Source organism: Morchella importuna, assembly GCF_003444635.1.
Source record: "Morchella importuna strain M04M26 chromosome Unknown Morimp01GS003, whole genome shotgun sequence".
In the NCBI taxonomy this organism is placed as follows: domain Eukaryota; kingdom Fungi; phylum Ascomycota; class Pezizomycetes; order Pezizales; family Morchellaceae; genus Morchella; species Morchella importuna.
In genome coordinates, this window is record NW_025763400.1 from 2,055,009 (window position 1) to 2,077,616 (window position 22,608).

Below are 22,608 nucleotides of genomic sequence, written 5' to 3' on the forward strand. Positions count from 1 at the left end.
GGAGGTTCCCTGTCAAATAAGTGTAAAGGCACAAGTAATATACTTCGTTGCTAAGGTGGGTTTATCATCGCCGGCATGCAAGTCAAGTGCTTATTACCAAGCCCTACCCATGCACCCATGCTAGGTTGTGCCGTACAGCTACACACGTATTTATACCAATCGCTCCCACCGTCATAAACGTAGATCCCTCAAACAGGCCATGAAAATACTTTCATAAATTGTCTACATCCCCCGCCCTTCCCAAAATCTTTTTTCGCTTTCGATTTTCGGCATGGAACGTGATCAGTATAATCCAGTTATGCAGAGCGAGATTGTACACGCCGACGGTAGTGATGCTCACAAAGCAGCCGGAGTTCAGACGGCTTCAGAGTTGGACCCGGAAGGTTTTGGGGGTAAAAATATGCATGATGAGCTCGTGGGCCCCAAGTAAGAATCTTTCTTCAGTTTACCTATGTCGTCCTTTTGGATGATGAGAATTAATAGTCGGGTTCAAATATAGGAAAGGCGGAGTGATAATTAACAGACCTGGGATCACCCCATTCGTAATTTATGGCTTCATCTTGCTGTCGATATTCTTTGGAAGTTTGGGTTTCTGGATTCAGGGACGGAGGAAACCAATTTTCTTCTCGCTCAAGAATACAAAATGGATGTTTGCGAACCCAAAAACAAATACCATTTTGTGGACTGCCATTGCGTCGATAGTTGCATGGCTCACGGTATGGGTATACGCATGTACCATCAGTTTGATGGCCCGGAAACTCATCGTTAAGGGAGCCAAGATCTCCACTATTGAAAGTGAGAATATCCCCTCTACACTTCGTAATAGCTAGACTGACATGTTGGAATGTAAAAGGTTGGGTGAAATTATCAAACCAGGGTACAATGTTCGATAAGCGCCGCCCTTGGTTATCACTGTATACCGTACTTTCGGCCCTGGTGACAGCTGCCCTAACAGTGGGTTTTGCGGGTCTGTTGACCCCGGTATCGCTGATCAAGACGAACCCGCTATCTGGGACAGAACTTGATATGACGAAGTCAACCTTTTGGGACTGGGTGAGTCGAGGACCTATAGTGTATCTGTAATAAGGATCTCGCTAACAGAATTTTGATATGTGTGTCTAGTATTTCGATACTACAAACAGGACTGTTGTAGGCTGTACCTGGTGGCCGTATACAAATAATCAGACGGGTGAGAGCTATATGTTTTCGACGTGTCCTTATGTGAGTATTACATGCATATGATGAGTAGTGATTCTCTTACTGATTGAAATTAGAGGGATGATACTTCTATGGCTCTTCAAGCTGGACGTGCAGCTGTGGAGCAGGGTCTTGGCCTAAAATCCATTACAAAGATCGGAGATGTAAATTTCAACGGAACAACAGGTGGAACGCTTCCTGTCGGAAGAAATGGGTTCAGGGCTTTTGATGACATCGATTACTTCCTGGATGAAAAGCCATTTCCACCTACTTACAACTACTCCATGCTACTCCAAGGATCCACTGTGGATGTTACCTGCGAACAGAACGATACGTCGCCGATATCTCAAGTCATAATAAATACCATACCGACAAAGATCACCTCGGGCCCAGAAATCGGCCCAAATAGTATTCGTAATTACACACATACCAGATATGATTTCAACCATACTTATAGTTATGGCAGGTAGGTTTAGATATCCCTTTTTCTATTTGTACATGGAATCATTCTAACAAGGGGCATAAGGTGTCAATACGACTACAACTTCGAACTCATGGTCCCAGCTGCCGGAAACGTCATGACTATTATGTGTCCCAGTTTACAGGCAAATGGGCCCGGCTACTACATATTTTTTCGCCCCTTTGGAGTCTACGAAACCGATGATTATAAGAAGTTCCAGAATATCACTTGCCGAGTCGAACCCCGTGTTACAATCAATAACGTAACGTACTCCAGTGTCACTAATGACTTCACGTCTCGCATTGTCGAAACAATGGATACACCCAACATGTCACCTACCGATGGGGAAGCCCTCGACGCCATCTTCCAAGTATTCTGGTACGGCATTTCTATCGGCGGAAACATGATTGCAGACAGTATTCTCTCGCTCCGCCACCAAACGGGTGATGACAAGAGGCAGACTATGGGGAAAAGCCTCGAGAACCTCATTAAAGGTTTCTACGAGATAGAAGTCACTTCTCTGCGGTTGTACTACTCAGCGAGTCATGCTCCAGGACAGAGAGATATCACCGGAAGTCTATCGCATTACCGTATGGGCTACAACGGCGCGATTGTAGCGCTGTATGCACTTGTGCCCTTGATCTGTGTGGTAATCATGGCTTTCACGTACCTGTGGTATGGGTTGCGTGTGGGTGGCGAGTTATACGAATTCAACCCAACCAGCACTACCAGTCTGCTGGTTGCTAGTAGTCAGGGTGGTCTTGATCTGGGTGGCCGAACGACTCCCCAGGCTGACAAGTATCCGGATGAGGTCAGTGTGCAGAACGTCAAGATCAAGTTTGCAGAGCTTCCTCATGGAGCTCTTGGTTTGACTCTTGACGATAAGTACGTTCCTCCGCCTATGAAATCCCCGTCGCCTGGGGGACCGCGGGCGAGGATACGGGCTATGACAAGTCGTGTATAGTTTTGGTTGTTTGAGTAGGGGTTCTTGGACATACATACGTTAGCTACATATATTTTTCTTTTGTTTTCAGTTTATTAATATTGTATATATTGCATGGTGTAAAGGATGGAATGGAGTACTTGGCTGATATTACATGCATTTTGAGATTCTTTTCGGAATCGGGCTTTGTGGTTTGTAGTTATTATCTGCATAAATTCAATCACTTAGAGTCTTAGCTACTACACGTTCTTAACCTCTCACTCGATTCTGCTTTCCTCTGGACTTTCAATAGCTGAGTGCCCTGACCAGCTACCAGATGCTTCTATATAAAGTAACAAATCTCCGCCACTAAATAATGAAGAAAATAATTTTTTTTTAATTCATTAATCGCATGCAACCTTAGTTATGGCGATAGAAAATAATTCATGGGAGGGTAGGATCGGGATCTCATGATACAGGCCGGAGGATCGGACCCGATGCCGTATTTCATTTATACATCATAATCTACATCATCTCTACAAAATTAGACATCTAAAACCATCCATCAAACAAACTCCTCTTTCCCTTCTTCACCTCTGTAAACAATAATCCGGCCAGGTCGTGGCTCTCAACCTTGATAGAAAACTTCTTGGAGTATGTTCCTGGAAGATCCTTGTGGGTCCACATATCATGCACCTTGTACTTCTTCTTTGGATCTAATCCTGGGACCTCGCTGAAGTCGAAAGACTTCAACTGTGTGGTGTCGAGAACATTAAGAATGAAGACATGGATGCCACGGACTGAAGGGCCGGCGTAGTATTCTGCTGGCATGGTCTCATTCCTAGAGGTACCAAGGAGTCAGTACGACAAGACAAAGTATGAAGGGAACAGAGAGCTTACCACTTCCAGCCGCGGTCTTGACCGTTGCCCCATTTGAAGCGCCTCACGGACTCTCCAAATACCGGGTCTTGATTGAACTGAATGAATTCCCAGTTTTTAAGAACGGTAAGATCTGTCTCGCCAATCAAGTCGAGCTATACCAACTTTATTAGAATCCGAGTCATTCATAGACATATGAAAGATCATCTTACCGGAGTTCCAATCAACAGGGGGGATTTCATAGCAGCCCATAGTCCGAAATGAGCTCTTGTCTCGGCCTACGTGAAGAGGTGTCAGAAACAATGGATGCAAACCAGAGGAGTAACAATCACCTCAGTTAAGTTTCCGTTTCCAACTTCCAACATATCCATATCGTTGTGGCCAAAGAAGTTGCCATATTCAAGTTTATAGCTCGTAAAGCTCACAATTGGCATAAGCATATTCCAGTACGGCCCAATATCACTATACACCGTTATCAGCATTTATTTTCCTTAAACCTTTTTGCAAAAGAAAGTTTTACCCAGTCAATCTCCAGCTCTGGCCAGTTGCATTACCCCATGTCTCAACAAGAGCTTGGCCCCAGTCGCAGAGACCGTAGTTGATAACACGGTCTACCTTGGCTAGAGCATCCCTCATGCGGTAGTAGCGCTCTGCTGTGTTGGTAGCGCTCCAATCCCAATCTGCTGGGGCATCTGAGTAGGGTGCTTCCTAAAAGATGTAAGTGTTATGAACATAAACTCTGGTATAAGTATCAATTACCCAATAGTAAGTATCGGTCCAGTTATCGGGAACATAACAATTGTCGTATTTCAAATCTGTAATACGATTTGTTCGGTTAGACCCTTCATGACACTATCAAGACTTTTGTAGTGGAACTTACAGTCAATACCCCAGTCAGAGAATGTTGCTGCATCGATCTCCTCGTGATAAAGGGAACCCGGATATCCGGCGCAGGTCTTCTCGCCAGCATCCGAGTAGATCCCCATCTTCAACCCCATCTCGTGGACCTTGGCTGCAGTGCCATTAATACCATCTGGAAACTTCTTGTAGTCAGGAACGATCCTGCCGGTAGAGTTATCTCTCCAGAGATCTAGATCGGCCCAACAGTCTGTAGATAGTGGGGGTCAGAGAGCTGTCTCGTATAAAGAAAAATGGACGGTATCATACCATCAATGTTGACATACTCGTAGCCCGCATCTTTGAGTCCTAGGCTGACGATCTCCTCTGCCGCAGTAAGGAAGACCTCTTCAGAGATATCGCACTTGAAGGCATTCCACGAGTTGAAGCCCATGGCAGGTAGTCTTCCAGTCTTTCCATCTTTGGTTACGAGTGCCTGGGCGACTCCAATGACAAGTGCTGAAGTTGATAATACCCTCAAGATTCCCATCTTTGCAACTACTACGACGGTGCTAGGTAGGTGGGTGCAGAATCTCTTTAAACGCAGGAAATACAGCTGGTTTTATACTGTGAAACCTGCTTCCAAGAATTCCATAGCCATTTATCTATCCTGCCGGAATTGCGGGATCTTTTGGTCTGCTTTCCCCTCGTAACGTGCTTCCTCTAGCTGCAAAGTATGTAGCTCGGACAAAAGGCAGTTAGTTCAAACCATGTAGCTAACTTACTAGGCCCAAGAGATATAAACAACGTAATATATTGTCCCACGCGCATATTGTAGCTGGCACTCGTGGCTAAAGCTGACGTTAATGGACCGGGGATTTTTCTAAGAACAATTGGTGTTCTCTCAGCAGGGGCGTGCGGAGATTTTGGATTTGTTGTGTATACGTACCGATTTGGATACCGTCTCCACCAGGATATATAAGAGCCTGAACTCTGGATTTATTGGTTAGCTGGATTATGGATTTTTACATATGTGAATTGCCCAAGCTTTAGCGCGTTAACCACGTGCCACAGAGAGGAGGCGAGATTACTAGCTAAGGTACAGACGTAATACATGTATCTTTTCCGGCCCATTGTGGACCGTCAAATACTCTTTTTCGTATGGAGTCGCACGATTGTTGAGTGAATGAAGTCAATGATCGGCTGTTTTAACACGTAGCTAGATACATAGCTGGAATATCCCGCATACCCGAACCAAGCATCTTATAGCCACTAGGTAAAGCACCTAGGTACATGTATGTACATGTATTCAGCATCAATATCGATGCAAATGAAGCCATGGTATGTTCACAAGGATTCCCACAGTTGTCTAAGTTGAGTGTGAATTCAACTGATCAATGAACTGAATTAAAGCTCAGAGTGAAGTCTCCTGCTGCTCAATCGATGTCTATCAGAAATACGTGTCTCTAATCTCATACTCCCCAGTTTATTCTAACCGTTCCCCTTTTTCTCGATAGCATGCGTGAGATTTGAAGGTTAATATTTCCCCAGTTGGTCTTGCGCGCTTGCGCCTAAAGTCAGGCCCCACTCCCCACCCTAGCCCCCAGGGGTACATAAAATACCTTATCCATGGTCAAATTGAATCTCCCCATCTGTGGGTACTTTATACCCATGCCCCACACAGAATATCGACATACCGTTCCATCTGGTCTCGCTTGCTAGAATTGGATAATCCCATAAGAGTGTCTATTGGTTAAAGCCGCACTGCTGCTGTGCCGCGAGCTTCTAGATGTATATATTGCTTTTCAGGAGGGGTTTTCTCTGCAATTTATCTATTATAATACCCTAGTAACAGCACTCGAGGTTCTGGCCTATTAAGTAGATAAATATACGTAAGACGCCGGGCCATAGATAATCATTGTTGTCGTTCTCTACAGTATTAGGCTTTTCACCTTTTATCGTCTCGAGAATGGATTTGTGCCCTATGTTCGTTATGATGTTCACCACTTCGTGGAGTTAGGCTGGTGGTCCAATGTACACTGATACTGAGTCATTCACGAGTGCCATCGATCCGAAAACCTTATTTAATGCCACGTGCATCACTGCCATAAAACGCAAACTGACCTTAAATAGATGATTGAAACACCGTAGATATATGCAAGCCTCAAAGCATACTAGGTGACACGAAAGGAAGCATCATTGCGCATTAGAAAATCTCCGGTCCAGGTGAATTCGGTCCGGCTCTCCGGACTATATATAAATACATGTAGGTTGCGCATCTCTAAATGGGCCGATCGCGAGTGAGTGACTATGCGCCAAGCTAAGCTTCAGCCAGATATATATTGGGAGACCCGAGTATGTAGTTGCGCGTTTATATCTGTACAACGGACTGACACATGGACGGCGAGAGTTTTCCTGGTTGAAAACCCGAGACTGACCACCTTTTATTAGTTTACTGGTGTATACATGACGATCTAGATCTAGATCTAGATTATCGATCTACAGCTCACTTATCGCACCTCAAAAAATAAATCCTAATTATAACCACGCAGTTGGCCCACTCCACCTAATAACCCAAAGCTTCAAGCTAGCGTATACAAGTACGTACATGTATATAATTTATGTAGCAATATTATATACTTTGTCCTAATACATACTAGCGCGAGTTCCCAGAATTCAATTACAGCCAAATAACCACGACCGGGCCATAGCCCTTTCTCACCTCGATCAGAATTAGGGCGAAAGCTATACTTGATATATAAGGGGACTGAGGACGTGATCTAAATATAAAGTACTCGGCATGAGCGTAAACTTCTTTTTATTAACATTTTGAACATCTTCCCGTAAGGACATTATCGGCCTAGCCTCAGGTCTCCCACGCTTGCATACTTGTACCCATATCAATCCATATGCATTTATTATGAGGGTAGTCACTTTCAACTATACCATTCTGTTAATGTTGGCATGGCTAGAATTAAGGGGCAACTCCACCGATAGCGCGATATACATGATCATGGAATATCACTCGTTATTCTACAGTCTGAGTTCGATTCGACCTCTTCTATGTAGACTGTACTGCAGTATAGTGAATCAAAAAAAAAAATCCACTAGAGAAACTTTACAACCGTTATCAGCTTTTATCCTTCTCGCCCCCCCACGAAAACCCCTAAAAACGACAAAACCCAACATCCTCCTACCCATAACTAAGAATAAACTAGCTAACCTGACTCGTAAAAGCATTTCATTATCCAACTTCTGGTACCTCATAAAGACTTAGAAACTACGAGTGGCCTTAGGCGTATTTATTTGATGGTAGTGCAGGTCTTAGGTACATACATGATTGTACATATAGTTAATACGGAGCATAATTGAAAGGACGTCGGCGAGCACATCCCTAGATCACGACGACTAGCCCACTCGGAGACCCCACTAAAGATAACCAAATGTAAAATAAGCGCCTTCTAAAACCACATTTCCCCAAATCCCACCACGAAAACTTATGCCAAGATCATACTCCCCCAGGTTTGCCCTGGTCTAATTAAATCGATACAAACCACCCCATCAATATTATCCAACACAACTCAATGACCAGCAGAAACGTCAGAAAGAAGTGGGCTTCAAGAACACAATTCAACTGCTCCACCATAGTAGAGTAGAAAGCTCATTGATTGGATGATTGTTGTTATTGGCCATGCATGATTCACCCAAGGCTAGAAGGAAATACGGATACGGGCTCTTTAAATCACGCTTCGCCAATAATATAGCCAGAAACCAAACAATCGAATAGCCAGCCTCGCCCATACTGGGCCTTAATTTCTACACGTGTGGCTGGACCAGTAGAGTACTGTCGTTCACGGGGTATTGACGGGCACTGGGTGTTGACGAACAAACCAAAAAAGAGACAGCCAAGCCAAGTTTTGCCTGCAATCCGTCAACACCCAGTGTCCGCCAATACCCCGTGAACGACAGTAGTGTTATTAAGTTAGGGTTAGGGCACTGGGATCTGCATGAAGCTGGATATTGCACTTTTGCGGGTGCCTTGCACCCCCAAGATTGGGTAGATTGCCAGTTCAGGTCTGTTCCTCTTGCTTGCGGCAAATTGTCCGTATATACGACCTTACTGCCGGTAACAAGAAGCTAGAGAGCTAAACCACCCAGAGACTCACCACCGCGACGATTCCGGACGCCAGCCTTCTAGAAACTCACCAGGCCCCAAAACTTCACCAACACCTAGTGCACCTCCGGCCGGCAACGCTTTAGGGTACACCAAACAGCCTGTGCTCTGGATATTTGCTCTCGCCCTACACTAAGCAGAAGCAGCCCCGTTGCCCACAAAGATGAACGATTCACCGGGAGCCCCGACAACTATCGAAGAAATCCCAGGCAAATTCTCACATCGGTACGAGAGAGCTCAATATACCCGCTTATATTCATATCTCAAATTGGACTGGTCGGGCCTGTAAGTGAGTGATGTCCTATGAAGAACATATACGTGTAATGTTCCCTCTTTACAGTGTAATTGCTTCCGTAAGTAAGTACAGAACAAAAGTCTTAGTATGCCAGTTCGATATGACGTAGAATTAAATGAGAGAAGCAACTTTCATCGTTTGTCGGGAAATAAAAGAGGAAGCTCAGTTTCATAAGTTAGAGGACACATGAAGAGGAAAAGGAGCTTCTAACAACCTAAATCACCCACACAGAACGGAAGAAGGGGATCAAAGGGCTAGTAACCAATTGCCAACATCACAGATACAAGTCTGGGCTTAGTTTAAGATGAAAGAATGATGTTGAGGTGATGAGCGAAGAAGGGAGTTCTAGATTTTAAGAATTGTATAGCTGATTTAGAGTTTGAGAAATGAACTAAAGAGATAGTGGGATCTCTCCCGAATTCTTGGAGAGTAGATCCGAGATGGGGAAGGCAAGACCTAGCTAGCTAGCCTCGATTTTGAGGTTCACGATTGATCCCGCTTCAACTTCGAATCCGCGGGAGTCAGATGTCGAAAGTACTTTACTACTCAACGCTGAGAGATCTAGATTAGAGGGGGGAATTTTTCAGGGCCCAGAGCTGGTGGGGTGTGTGCAGGATAGTTGTTGGATAGCCTCTCATTCGTGGTGGATCTTCACCGCAACTAACAGCCAGCAAAGCGCTGATAAATGTCTAAGACATATTAATTTCTTTTCCTTGTACAAAAGTCCTTGGCTGCGTAGACTCGCACTGTTAGAGATCGTGCTAGAAGCCGCAACACATCTGTAGTGGGACCGAATAGGTACTCGTATCTTTCTCCAAATATCTGCCCACTGGATACTTCAACAAAACCTCAACCCGCAGCTGGGACGGAGAAAAACAATTAAAGATGATGCCCGATACCCCAATTGCAATCCAACAGGCACGGACGGATCGGCGGGAAAATCTGCTCTTCCACGCGGCTCTCCTCATCGATTTATCGATTCAAGCCTTAACCTCTCATTCTCACTCGCCCGCTTCCTCGTCTCCAGACCAGCTCATACTGTGCACTTTCTTCCCGCGACCACTCCGGAGTGCCCTTCGACTCGGTACAGCGCCTTCCCCGCCCGGGGAAAGTGCAAGAAAAGGTATACCGGTACTCTGCTCTGCTCTACATAGTCGATGGGCTGCAGCTCCCTTGTCTTGCCTGGCAGGGAGGACGTGTGGACTTCTCATACGCCGACGTGAGATACTGTTCCCGCAGAAGATAGATGTGTCTGTAGAGTACCTACATAGAACATTATTCTTCGGCTATCTTGGCCACGACGGGGGAGTGGTGTCTTATTTTTGACGGCTAGATTTGCAATAACTATTTTTTGATGCGATGTGATGCGATGTTTTCTCTTATTGCTGATTGGGCGGGTTGTGTACCCTTTCTTGGTGGTTATTATTATAACGCAGAGCGTGGGTCGCGTGCTCAGTTGGAACATTCTGCTGCAGGCGCAAAGAAAGTCTGGTAACAAGAGCCCTCCGTAGCCAAGAGAGAGAGAACTTATATAACTGATGATGACATTATGTAGATACATACGTGTACCTATCCAGCCAAGAAGTGTGTTGGAGGGCCGTCTGTACTCTTTGGGGGCATTCCGACGTTAAAGAACTTGGTTTTTTCTATTATTTGTTTATCAATTTATTAGTTTCTAAGTCAAAAGAGTATCTCCGGCCTCGTTATAATCTAAAATTGATAATTGGGGACACTAACATTGTCCAACGCCAAGAGGCACCCCACCCTTCACCCTCCACCAGTGCCGGCACGTTTCATAAACATTAATTCCGATACCCCGCCAGTAGCATCACTTCTAGCAAGAAGCTGGGGCTGAGGGGTTGTAGGGAGATTCACCAACTCCTCAATTTGGTCCTCAGTTGCTGGTGTGCAGTGTTATTATGCTTAATTAAATCACCCCCCTTCGTGATGTGTTCATCCAAATCCAAATTAATGGGTTCTTCCCGTCCGAGGCCCCAGATGCATGCAGGGACACCCATCAATTGCATGGCAGGAACAAGTGTAGGCAGGAACAAATGTAGGTAAACCCAAGAAACGCAGGCCTTCACAATCGGCGTTATCTAGAGTATATCGCTACACCCCTTTCACGTGGGGGAATCGATGCGGTGGTAAAGTTCAAATGCCAGGATGCAGCGCATCATCATCGCTCACTGGTGACCCCCGGGGACAACCTAATAATTGCTTCCCAAAGCGGCAAGAAACGTTAAATCTGCAAAATTACGCTCGTGTTAGCGGCCAATCACAACAACGACAGCCGTTGGGTGTGGACAGACTAGGAAAGAAAATAATACGTGGCTGGACCAGATCAAGATCTTTATTACTTTTAACCCTTAAGGCCTTCCAATTTCGTCCCCCCGTCCTCTGGCATCGCAGTACTGGGGGGACAAAGCACCACGTCACACAGATAGTTGATTAAGACACCAAGTGCTATTGGCTTCCTGCACTTTCAGCCTCTCCCCAAGCACTCACAGAGCGTACCTAGAAACAGCCGGTCCACTCAATATCACCAAGTTATGTTTCAGCAGTAATCCATCATCACCACCGCGGAAACCTGAATCATAATATATCCCGGATTCCTCCACTGGTACTCTAGCGAAAAGGAACTGTGGAAATAAGGTCCTTAGCGGTAAGAAAGAAGCACTGAGTTCCTCCTCACCAATCAACCAAAGAGCTAAAAATAAGCTCAGTTACACTACTCGTAGGTTCATGACGTTTCCGAACACGACTGCTATTGCATGCCATACAAAAAAGCGCCAAATCCACCTTTTTGTATGTCATGCAATATTGGTCGTGTTCGGAAACGTCATGAATCTACGAGTATCCTGTGTGTGCATATACGAAGGTAAACAGAGATCGAGTGATGCCCTGTGATTCACTGGCCAGGAGGAAAGTATTGCCGAGTCGACAGGCCGGAAGCCGAAACTACCGAAAGTCAACCCCCAATCACTAAGAACTCAGTAGTCCAACGTCTCTAAACTTAAGTCTATTCTGACTACGTGTGGTGCCAGGAACTTCCTACTACTCTTAGACTGTGTTGATTAGTGTACATCGCCTGCCAGACCTGGCAGTTTCCACCCCATCGCATACCTATGGGGTATTATGCAGTCAGTGATCATGGCACGACAGCAACTCCAGAGAGTAAGTGCTTATTCCATGCGGCACAGTGGTTTTTTGCCCATTTCTTCACAAAACAGGAAAATGCATGTCTCACTCATCGAAAAAAGTTAGAGCAAGATCTTTTTTTTTATCCATCGTTGCGCCGCGCAGAAGCCTAAAAACCCAGCATTACTATGCAGCAACTCTTCGCGCGCGCGGGTATCAACTTTAGATCTGGAGTACGCTGCCTATGATATCGTCACAATAGGTTCTTACCTGCAGCAAATAGCGGAACTGCCTTCCCTCTTCAAGGTCGGGTACAGCCGAGGCGAGTAGATAGGGCTGGATTGGAACGTGGCGCTCGTATCGAGTGACCAGGACATGGAGGGGTCTTTGAAACACCTGGGTTAAACGCTTTTGGTTTCGGTAGCTCGGAGTCAAAAGGATTTAGAGTAGGTGCCAGTGTGACGGGTCGGGAAGAAAAGATACGTACCGAATCATGAAACGGTACCTGAATTCTCTATGGATTACGAGATGTATGCACTCTCTTCATGCAAGGCATGAGAAGAAGTTTGCTTTTTCCTTTCTGTGGTCCTCTTTTGGTAAGAAGATTCGCAGAAAGGGCCAAGAGCGCAATCCGTTTCAGGAAGCGAGAACCTCCTTTGAGTGCATATGTCAAGAGGTTCTGTTCCTGCATCATCATTGGCCCGCTAGCAAATAACAGCTGTTGATTTGCCAGGATGAAGGCAGCCGTCCAAGTGCAGAATAGCTCAGGTACCGTTTTCATCACATATCCAGGATACATCCCGTCCCGTATGCAGATGATATCCTATCGTTTAAGCTTGAATTTCACTCAGAATACTTTCTAATCAACCATAAGGAAGTCAGCTTTCCTTGGATACGCGCCCATCAAACGCCAAAGACTACCAATACCAGTAATCCTACCCCTCCCAAGAATCATTTCCAGGTTCCTACCCTAACTCTGAGTAAAAAACTCAACTCCCGGAGATGATTTATGGATGGGACGTGCACTCTGAGAATGCAAATCCAAGAAGAAAAAAAGCCAAGAGTTGAAGTCGCACTATTGACTGCGGTAGGGGATGTCTGGCTTCGGGTTTTTTTTCTTCACTTGTGGCGCCGCACTCAGCTACGAGGAAGCTGACAGCTTCCGAGTTTGGCTGGTTAGCTGGTTTGTCATAACATCCGAGCATCATCCATGCCGGTAATGATCCCTACAATTGGGGCGCTCGGGATCAGATGTTCGACGTAACCTACCCAATGTCGAGTAACTGCTGAAATATGCAGGAGGCAAAACTTTGTGTTTCTCAAAATCTAGATTTCAGGGGCGCCTGCTGCACGAGGGAAGAGCGCACAGTTCTAAGTCAGCATCTTGACCTATCAGCGTGTGAACCTCGTTCTACTGCTAATTCTTTTTTTTTTTACTATGATATAAGAGGCCTCTTTCCTTCTATTCCTCCGACTCAACCACCACCAGCAATATCTTCAACATCGAACTGCAAGTCAGTCATTCCTTCTTTGCTTTATCCATTCTTTCCCAAACAAAAAAAACCTCGCTGGACGTTTTTTCATTCCAATCTTTAAGCAACCTTTTAAGACCACCATACTACAACAAACATACAAAATGTTCAGCAAAGCACTTATTCTTGCCTTGATCCCGACTGCATTCGGTCATATGGGACTTTTCCACCCTTCTGCCTACGATTTCAATGGCGATGGTTACACTCTCGTCGAACCTTTGAGCGGTCAATCGTTCAATAGCTGGTGGTTCCATGGTACGTATACCCAATATAATTAATATAAGATTATAGAAACCTAACTTATCATATGCAGGCAACATTGGAAAATCCACTGGTGAAGTGATGGAACTCCCCGCTGGTGGCTCGGTTTCGCTGGAACTTTCCTGCAACAAACAGTTCACTTCATACGGAAACGCTGGTGACGGCTCCACTGCCTGCCCCGACGATATCCCTTCTTACCATGCCGGCACCCCTATCAAAAACTCAGAGATCCTTGGGTGTGGTCTTGCAATCGCATATAAGGACTCTGCTGCGTCTGTCAATCCATCGGACTTTACGATCTTCTCAGTCAACACTGATTGCGTTGACAACCTTCACACCTCTTTCGATGTGCCGGCGGGGATGCCGGAATGCCCGAACGGAAAGTGTATCTGTGCATGGTTCTGGCAGGGACAAGCCAGTGCCGACGAGATGTACATGACTGGTTTTGACTGCACTATCACTGGGTCAACTTCCACCAAGTCCGTAGGTGCAGGCCAGCCGCCAAAATATTGCCCCAATGGCGGATGTGTCTCGGGTCCCAAGCAGCCAATGTACTGGGCCAACGACAACTCAAATGTCAACTACGATGGCGTCTACACACACAAGCCCTCATACAACTCAGCATGGGGTTTCTCCAACGGCGCTCAGAACGATATCTTCGAGGGTAGCTCATCGTCCCCCACTAGCGTAGCATCTTCTCCTACTTCTCGTGCCGGATCTCCGTCTCCCACAACTCTCGTCACATCCACCAGGAAATCTCAACCAACAGGCGGAGCTACCTGCTCATGGCCCGGTCACTGTGCGGGCGCTAGCTGCTCTGATGAGAACGACTGCTCGGACTCATTGACCTGCCAGAGCGGAAAATGCGCTTAATTTTTCTTTGTTTTGCTATAATTTTGTATATACTTTGCTGCGCAAAGCTAGATCGGGTGTTTTTGGGGAGGCGGAGCGGTGTAGTCTTTTGTCGGAGTAATCAGCGGTTTTTTAAGCCTATAACTTACACGGTCCTTATACTTTTTTTTATATGTAGCTCTAGATACAAAATATATCTACTTCATCATAATACCTACTGTTGAGCCGCGGGGGGAGATGGGGAGTGCCGAGTGCTTGTTACCACCACCTGCGTACCTTTGAAAGAGTTCTTGAATAAAATGAGTCCAGTAGACTACGAGCCATCAAAACCAGCCAAGATATCGATCCCGCCGATCCAACAGCGCCGGAAATTGACGCCGCCTAACAGTGCCAACAGAAGCCGGACTGATCCCCGACGGCCAAGCCAGATCAGGCCAGACGTGCCACCATCAACCAGGCACAGAACACTGTTTTTCCGAGCGTAAAACAGGGCCGGTCCCGTCGTCCAGCGCATATAAGACAGGCCCGGGCGTCCAAGATCGCGAGAACTTCAGGATCTTGGCGATGGTGGGGCAGTGGTGGGGCACGGAGGGGGGAGGGGGAGGACTTGGCGCACGGGATGTCACTCGCGGTGTCTTGGTCTCCGAGGACGGTCTGAGCGCGGGTTGCTATATTAAATGTCGATCGCTATATAACAGCTTTGGGCTGCGATTTGTAGATTAGTATTCGATGGGTTAGGTTTTCGCCGTAGCACGTGGGGGGTGTGCGCGTAGAAGGAGGAGAGGGGAGGTGGTTGGTGAGCAGAGTGGGTGGGTGAATATTGTCGGTTGTGGAATGTGGGGTGATAGAGTGGTGGGATGGTGGGGTGGTGGGGTGGCGGATCATGGGGTATCACTCGACACAAATTGGAGTCGGATGTCGCAAGGCGGTGGATGCGTATTAGAATAAGCGAGCCTCTACCACATATTAAGCTTAGAGGCGTAGAATGCAGAAGCCGGCCCTCGTATCACGCCCGGCACCTCCTCTGTACGCGGCGTCGTCCTCATACTGTACCGGAATGCCAAGCTAGCGCCGAACCCGACGCAAAGACCATAGGGCTCAAAACACTAAAATACGCACCGACCGGACTGGGAAAGAGTATGGTAACTCAGCGACTAGTACTGATGATGGGAGGTTAGCAGTCCGATTCCCGACCCCCTCAACCTTGGATTGGGACCCCTTGGATGAGAAGAAAGCAGCTTGGCGAGCGTAAGTCTTTTGTCGTGGCGGGGTTATAATTTTCTTTTTAATTAAATATACATGTAATTGATACCTTTAATAATTCTACATCATAGAGCAATTGCGCAAAATCCATCACCGCTACGAGCCCTTGTATTAACCAAGGACTTATTCCCCATCTTCCTTTACGGCCGTATATAATCGCCATAACCTCTGAAATATGCTCTCCACCATCTCTCGTCTTTCTACCCTCAGCCCCTCATTCAAAGATCAACACCATCCTGCTTTTGAAGCAGCTTTTATCTGACGGTTCAACTGGGCCCATTGTTATCAGCTTGTCGTGGGGGTAAGGTCTATTTGACTTAAGCCCTATGGGTGCGAAGAAGCTACAACACTTGTTCTCCTGAGTGCAGAGTGTAGTGGTTATTCGTCTTGTCACGTAGGATATCTCAGGAATTAGCACGGCGTCCTCCTCCTGCTAACCAAACAAATTACTATGCGGGCCAATTCATTCAGCATTTTACTGGCTACGAAGTATTTGTGACTATAAACTACTTAACCAAGAATACAACAGGAGCTCTTATCTTTTTTCACAACGCTTGCATAAAGAATAAAAAAAAAAGATTAACCATTCTCCCGACACCCACCACTACCCTTCCTACCCCCGGTCCCAACCCCACTACTCACAATTTGACAAAAGAAACAAAAAAAAAAAAAAAGAGCGTGTCGCCACACCAGGTATTCAAAAAAAAAAGACGTCCCCAAACCTCCAGCCCCCAGCGTAATAAAATTACATCCACACTTCAACACACCACTACTGGTCCTTCTTCTCCAGCACACCCCTAATAATCTCCTTACCCGCATCCACACACTCCCTCGGCCCCTGCTGTCTATCCCAGAACATCTCCTCCTCGGTCGATGTTCCCTCAGCCCTCTTCCCGAATGCAACCTTCTCGTTCTTGACCTCAGACTCTTCGTCAACGCCCAAGCTCTCCTGCAAGAACCTGCGCCTGACCAGGAACCGTTCACGGCGCTCCTGCTGTAGGCCGGGAGACTCGAGTTTGCTCATTGCTAATCTGACGGCATAGGCGGTTGCAAAGTAGATATGCTCACTGAAGATGATGGACGCGAGGACACCGTACAGGGTGAGTGAGTGCGGGGTTCCGTTGGTAGAGTCAGAGAAGAGGTAGATCAGGGCAGCAGAGGAGATGGAGCCCATCCACGCCAAAAACCCAAGGTTGTTGAGCCACGGCCCGATGGTATCCGCACGGTGAGGAACGGGGCGCTTCATCTCGACACAGATCTTGGCGGCGTCGGAACGGAGTTCGATCCAGTTGTTGATGAGGAACGAGACGCTTGCAAGTGGCCAGACGGGGGAAAAGAGGGTGAGGTAGCCGAATTGCATGACCATCTCGCGGAGATCGGTGTGCACGTCGTAATGCTCGAGCTCGGACTCGCGGCGGATGCGCTTGAGGAATGCGGCCTCGGCGGGGGGGTCGTGGCTTGCTTTTTTGGCAACACCGTTGCGGGCGTTCTGGTACTTCTTGACTTTGCGGAAGATCTTGCGTTTGGCAAAGGGGACAATGGTCTCGAGTGCAAGGTTGACAATCTGCGCGGTTACAGTGAAGTAAATCACTTGTTTCTTGAGACGATCCGGGTTGATTTGAAAAGAATCGATAGGCTTGTCGTCCAGGAAACTTTCGGTGGTGATTTCGGGGGTTGTGAGGTTGAACACATCGAGATGAGGTACAATAAGATTCCCGAATGGCACATAAACGAACGCGGTCAGAAACAATGGAACATATGAACAGATAAAGTTAAAGACGAAGGTCTTCTGCGTCATAGCTGCTTCGTATCCGCTCTGATTCTCGTAGTTCTCAAATTCGGTAAGCTTTGTGGCAATACCAGTGAGGACCGACGTAAGAACCGGTACAAAAACAGAGAGCAGAACAGTGGGTAGGAAAACGAGAACGGCCTTAAAAGGGCCGTTATACACCTCTGTGAGGAAGATCTCGATCGCGAAGACACACGCATAAAGCGCGGATAGCAGACAGCTTGCTCCAAGAGCGAATGGGATCTGGAGGGCCTGACGGGCGAGTCTATGCCAGGCGGGGAAGAACTTTACAACTTCCCCGGTGATAGGATCCTCGATTTCCTTGTGGTGCTTGAACTGGGCGCGGCGGTTCTGGAGAGAAGAGACATTGCGGACGCCCCAGCGAACCGCGAGATCCACTTCTTGGCGCTTCCAGTACTCGACAAAAATCACACTCCAAAGGCAGTTTGTAATTGCAAATGTGAGAGAGTATGCAGGCAAGAGGAAAAATGCACCTGCGCCGATAGCTGCAGCGATAATAAGAAATGAAAGGTAGGATTGAAGGAAGGCAAAGTAGAATGCCACCTTCTCACCAAACCGATCACGAAGCTTTCCCAGCTCCTCCGGGCCGATGGTCCAAGTTGTCGACCAACGTTTCATCCATGCCTACCATCCAACATCAGCTTCAAAATCGCCGCAAAAGTAACAGCAATGGCATTTCTCACTTTATTGAATTCATGGTCATGAAGCGGGAACACGCTCTCCACCAAGTCCCACTGGCCCTGCTTCGGAGTGATCCCTGCACCTCCCTCGCTATCTGGGAGGGTGATAAGTTGCCAGACAATCCTCAACCTCTCCGCCTCCGTCAACGGCTCCTTATCCAAAGATCTCTGGGTCTCCTTATCCGGCGCGGCCGACCTAACACCGTGAAGCCAATCCTTCACCCTACGTGACCACACACCGTTAGCACTCGTCCAACCTACAACTGGACTCCCTCCACACACATACCTAGATCGGTAGACCTCGCCAACAAGCTTCTGCTCCGACCGGACCCTCACGAACACCAAAACATTACCATTAGCACCGTCCCGAACTTCAGTACGAAGTCCTACGCCGTCGAGAGCTGCAATGAGCTTCTCGAACTGGGCTTCGACTTTCTGCTTATCTGCTTCAACTATCAGCATTACTCGCCCATGGAGCTGAGAATGAGCTATCGAGTACCTGCCCCGTCGAAACGGAAAGAGATGACGTATTCCACGCCCAAATTGTCAGAAACGTTAGCGATTGCATCAGAGACCTGCACGTCCGAGTCCGAGTCCGAGGAGTCCGGCATGATCAATTATGTTGTCTCTATCTTTTTTTTTTTCTAAATTCTGGTGTATAGTGATTTTTCTGAATGATGAAGGTAAAGAAAAGAAGGAAAGGAAAAAAAAACGGGGAAGAAAAGGCAATCTGGCCGTCTATGTATTAGAAGAAAGAGCTGAGAGTTTCCCGGATTTTCCCTGTATGGCGGGATTGGTGAAACAGCATGTGCTTGGTGGTGATACGACACAGCACACACACGCTATGATGTAACCAAGACAGGCCCGTGCATGAAATTACCCGGACTGCCAGGGGTGGTCCCCCTTCAGCAGAGACATGAGTGGTCACTCGCGGGGGGATAACGTGGTGGAGGACGTTAGGCCGGGACATGATTCTCGATTTAAAACGCTCCTGGGGGCAGATCTGGAGTCGTTACGTTGCTTCGATGTGTGGAGCGGTTTCTGCGGCGGATTGTGGTCGGCGGCGCTAGATAGATCATTGACTCTCTCTTTGCCAAGGCTGCTAGCGCGCCCAATACGCGTTCCTTAGACAGCTGTGGTAATGAAATGATTGATTGGGTCAAGAAAAAGAGACCATAGTTGAGGAGACTTCTCGAATTACCACTTGATACATGTTCTACCACCCAGGACTAACTGTTCGCCCGGCCTGGGGAGTCAATTGGGATATTAGTCTTAGTAATCCATATCCGTGGTCCTAGCTGGGCCTTATTATAACAAATACTACATGTACTTTAGCCATACTGTGTCCACTTAATACTGCTACTACCCCCCCCCCCCCCCAGGGTTTATCAAACCTGTCATCCCTAACCCTACGATCGAGTCGGATCCCGTGAATCCATGTACTCTAGGTAGTCCCTCGTTAGACTCGTGAGGCAGCGTGGTTTAGCAGTCATGTACTCCATATTATAGAGAAAGCGCCTATCACCATCAAAGCCCGGCCACTGGTACACCTTTCGAGCAGTACTGTAAGAAAGCGCACATTTACTCGTATTTAATTGAGTTATAGTTTAGTATACAGCGGGCAAAGGAGGCAGAAAATAGGAATAATATCAAGCTTAAGTATAGGGAAATACCGAATAGAACGACACACACACAGACACACACCCCGCGCGCTCACCACGAGGAAAGAAAAAGAAAAAAGGAAGCCAAAGCCCGAGAAAAAAATAAAAACGCAAAGCAAGAAAGGGGGTAAAAAAAAACACTTTATTTTTCCATAGTCATTATTTTTCCTCCAGTTTTCCATTTTTTTTTTCCTGGCAGGGCAATTTCTCACAAATCGGCCGCTCCCCCCTTCTAGCGTCTCCTTCCGCCTCCACCCCTAACCCTAGGGCTCCGGCTCCGGCTGCGTCGTCTTCTCGGGCTCCTGCTCCGGGAGTCACTCCTGGTGCTGTACGAGCTGTAGCTGGGGCTTCTTCTCCTTCTTGCTGCTCCTCCTCCGCCGCCGCCCCCACCAGTATATCTCCCACCCGACCTAGGTGGTGGACTGTAATCCCTGCCACCACCACCGCCGCCGCCACCTCTTCCGCGACTCCTTGCTCTTCCGCTGTCGCCGCCGCGTCTTCTATAGGGGCTTCTAGAGCGGCTTCTCGAGGGGCTCCGGCTCCTGCTCCTGCTGGAGTACGTTGGCGATCTAGATCTGGATCGCGGCCGGTATGAGTCTCCAGCTGCGGCGCCCCGGTAGGAGTCACCACCGCGCGGGAATGCACGAGGAGGGGCGGAAGCGATGGGAGCACCTCCGCTGCGGCGTGCGGGTGGAGGAGAACGGAAGCGATTGCTACCGGCGCCACGACGGGGCGGCGGGCCAGCAGGCGGAGAGACCGCGGCGCGGCGCGGAAGTACTATGGAGACATTGATGGTGGCTCCGTCAAGTTGCCCTTCGTGCATGTGTGCTATTGCGGCTTGGGCGGAGGAGGGAGAGTTGTAGACGAGGTAGCAGAGACCACGGTTTGTGAAGACTAGCGAGAAGTTGGGGTTAGTATCAGGGCTTTTAGAAGTGAAATGTAGAAATAGATGAACTTACATTGGCGGTTGACAGGCATGTCTACTGTTTTGATGTCCCCGTATGCCGAAAAGATCTCCGAGATGTGGGCTTCGGTGACATTCTTTGTCAATTTCTCAATGACAATCTGCGTAATCCATCAATTAGCAAATCCTCTCACCATTCGCCAAAGCCGACCAAGGCCTTCCTCCATCAATCAAACAAACTCACCTTAGAGCTCTGGAATCCCGGACTAGGGCTTTTTGTGTAGCTTCTTCTGCTGCCGACACTCCTGCTCCTGCTCCTAGTCGGAGACCGAGACCTCAGACTGGGCGAGTGGGTCCTACTACGGGATCGGGAAATTGAGCGTGTGCGAGACCGGGGAGAGAAGGAGCGGCCGCCGCGTGGTGGTGAAACCGAACGTGTGCGAGAGCGGCCACGGGAGGGGGAGCGCGAGCGGGAGCGGTCCATTGTAGGGGAGCGAGAGTGTGAGGCTGTCAGGACCTGGACGATGGATGGATGGATTGATGGATGGATGGCGAGATGGATGGTGAGCGGTGGTGGTTACTGGACAATAAGGGACGAGTATGTACCTTGAAGTCTGAAGAAGGCTGGGGCTCTTGATGGTGTTGTGGGATGGGAACGCGAGGCGCGAAAAAGCCACAGGTATGACATGCATGCTTAGTCAACTATTCTAGGGGATATTCCGTCACGGTGTGACATTCATTTGGGAGTTGAAATATTTACTTGGATACAATATCATATAGTTGCTCTCTCTTTAGCAGATACATGCGCCTAATTAACACTTATTTAATAACAAAAACAACGGCCAGGCACGGTCGACTGCTGCCGGATCCTAATAGCAAGAGGCAAGTTGAGTTGACAGGAGACTCACATTTTGTCACTCGGGCTTGGCACGTCGCCGCTTGTCGACTTCCCCAAACAACAGGAAGATCGACATAGATCTTCATTTATATCAGTCGAATATATGGCTATCGCCCCCCGCTTCTAGGTATTTTCAAATGATCATATACCAGATATACCTACACCAAAGGGAACTACAGACGAGCTCTATGACCCCCGGATCATGTAAAGATACGTAATCTACATGTACTGATCAACGTAACCTAGCAAGTGAAGTGCTCGAGAGTATAAGGCGCCGTGACAAACAATTTCTTCGAGACTACATGGATATGTAAGTGACATAATATCTTTCGCGACCTAGACTGGTCTCCCCTTTCTCTCTTCCACTCATTCCTTCTAAAATCAATATCGTGGCCCGACAATGCAACATTTACCCTAGCTAAAGTCCAGTACTAATTTCAAGCCCAGCCTTCTAATCTGACTGGTTGCTAAATATAACCTTCAATCTCGGCCCTTCTATCCCTTAAGCTGGCATGCTGACCCCCCTACAGTAGAGGAATTGAATTTGTATGCGAGATCTACTATTTGATAAGAGAGATAACAAGATCTGTTAGTGAAGCCACATAAAAAGTTGCTTTTTTGAGAGGGTCAGCATTTGTTGCCAGCTTAAGGGATAAAGGAGAAGAATATCCATACTGAATCAACCCTTAGTCCTACAGGGTTGGCTGTGGATGTTCTGAGCGGTTTCTGGAGGTGCTTCCTCGAACTGGGGTGAATGTAGGTTCCGTTGAAGGTATACTGTCGGGTCCTTCGATCTCAATAGTAACTTCTTTTATTGGTTCTCCTCCTCCTCCTGCTTCTGC

The 22,608-nt window shown here is 47.5% G+C and overlaps 5 protein-coding genes across 5 annotated transcripts; 2 read left to right on the plus strand and 3 right to left on the minus strand.

Moving 5' to 3' along the window:
- Positions 1–271: 271 nt before the first annotated feature.
- LAJ45_02063 (uncharacterized protein) lies at positions 272–2,621 on the plus strand (the record flags this gene model as incomplete). The annotated part of the gene is made up of 7 exons (XM_046111655.1): positions 272–426; positions 500–795; positions 854–1,053; positions 1,123–1,221; positions 1,275–1,663; positions 1,724–1,802; positions 1,878–2,621. 7 exons carry the CDS (start codon positions 272–274, stop codon positions 2,619–2,621), a joined length of 1,962 nt encoding a protein of 653 aa, XP_045975599.1.
- Positions 2,622–3,131: 510 nt separating this feature from the next.
- Positions 3,132–4,845, minus strand: LAJ45_02064 (uncharacterized protein; the record flags this gene model as incomplete). Its single annotated transcript, XM_046111656.1, has 8 exons — positions 3,132–3,420; positions 3,480–3,613; positions 3,671–3,736; positions 3,791–3,920; positions 3,979–4,166; positions 4,218–4,273; positions 4,339–4,566; positions 4,626–4,845. The coding sequence occupies 8 exons, from the start codon at positions 4,843–4,845 to the stop codon at positions 3,132–3,134; spliced, it is 1,311 nt and encodes a 436-aa protein (XP_045975600.1).
- Positions 4,846–13,541: 8,696 nt separating this feature from the next.
- On the plus strand, positions 13,542–14,571 carry LAJ45_02065 (uncharacterized protein; the record flags this gene model as incomplete). The annotated part of the gene is made up of 2 exons (XM_046111657.1): positions 13,542–13,692; positions 13,751–14,571. The coding sequence occupies 2 exons, from the start codon at positions 13,542–13,544 to the stop codon at positions 14,569–14,571; spliced, it is 972 nt and encodes a 323-aa protein (XP_045975601.1).
- Positions 14,572–16,582: 2,011 nt separating this feature from the next.
- On the minus strand, positions 16,583–18,914 carry LAJ45_02066 (uncharacterized protein; the record flags this gene model as incomplete). Its single annotated transcript, XM_046111658.1, has 4 exons — positions 16,583–18,247; positions 18,307–18,526; positions 18,590–18,746; positions 18,803–18,914. The coding sequence occupies 4 exons, from the start codon at positions 18,912–18,914 to the stop codon at positions 16,583–16,585; spliced, it is 2,154 nt and encodes a 717-aa protein (XP_045975602.1).
- A 1,282-nt stretch (positions 18,915–20,196) lies between these two features.
- LAJ45_02067 (uncharacterized protein) lies at positions 20,197–21,352 on the minus strand (the record flags this gene model as incomplete). The annotated part of the gene is made up of 3 exons (XM_046111659.1): positions 20,197–20,858; positions 20,924–21,029; positions 21,113–21,352. The coding sequence occupies 3 exons, from the start codon at positions 21,350–21,352 to the stop codon at positions 20,197–20,199; spliced, it is 1,008 nt and encodes a 335-aa protein (XP_045975603.1).
- Between the last annotated feature and the right edge of the window lie 1,256 nt (positions 21,353–22,608).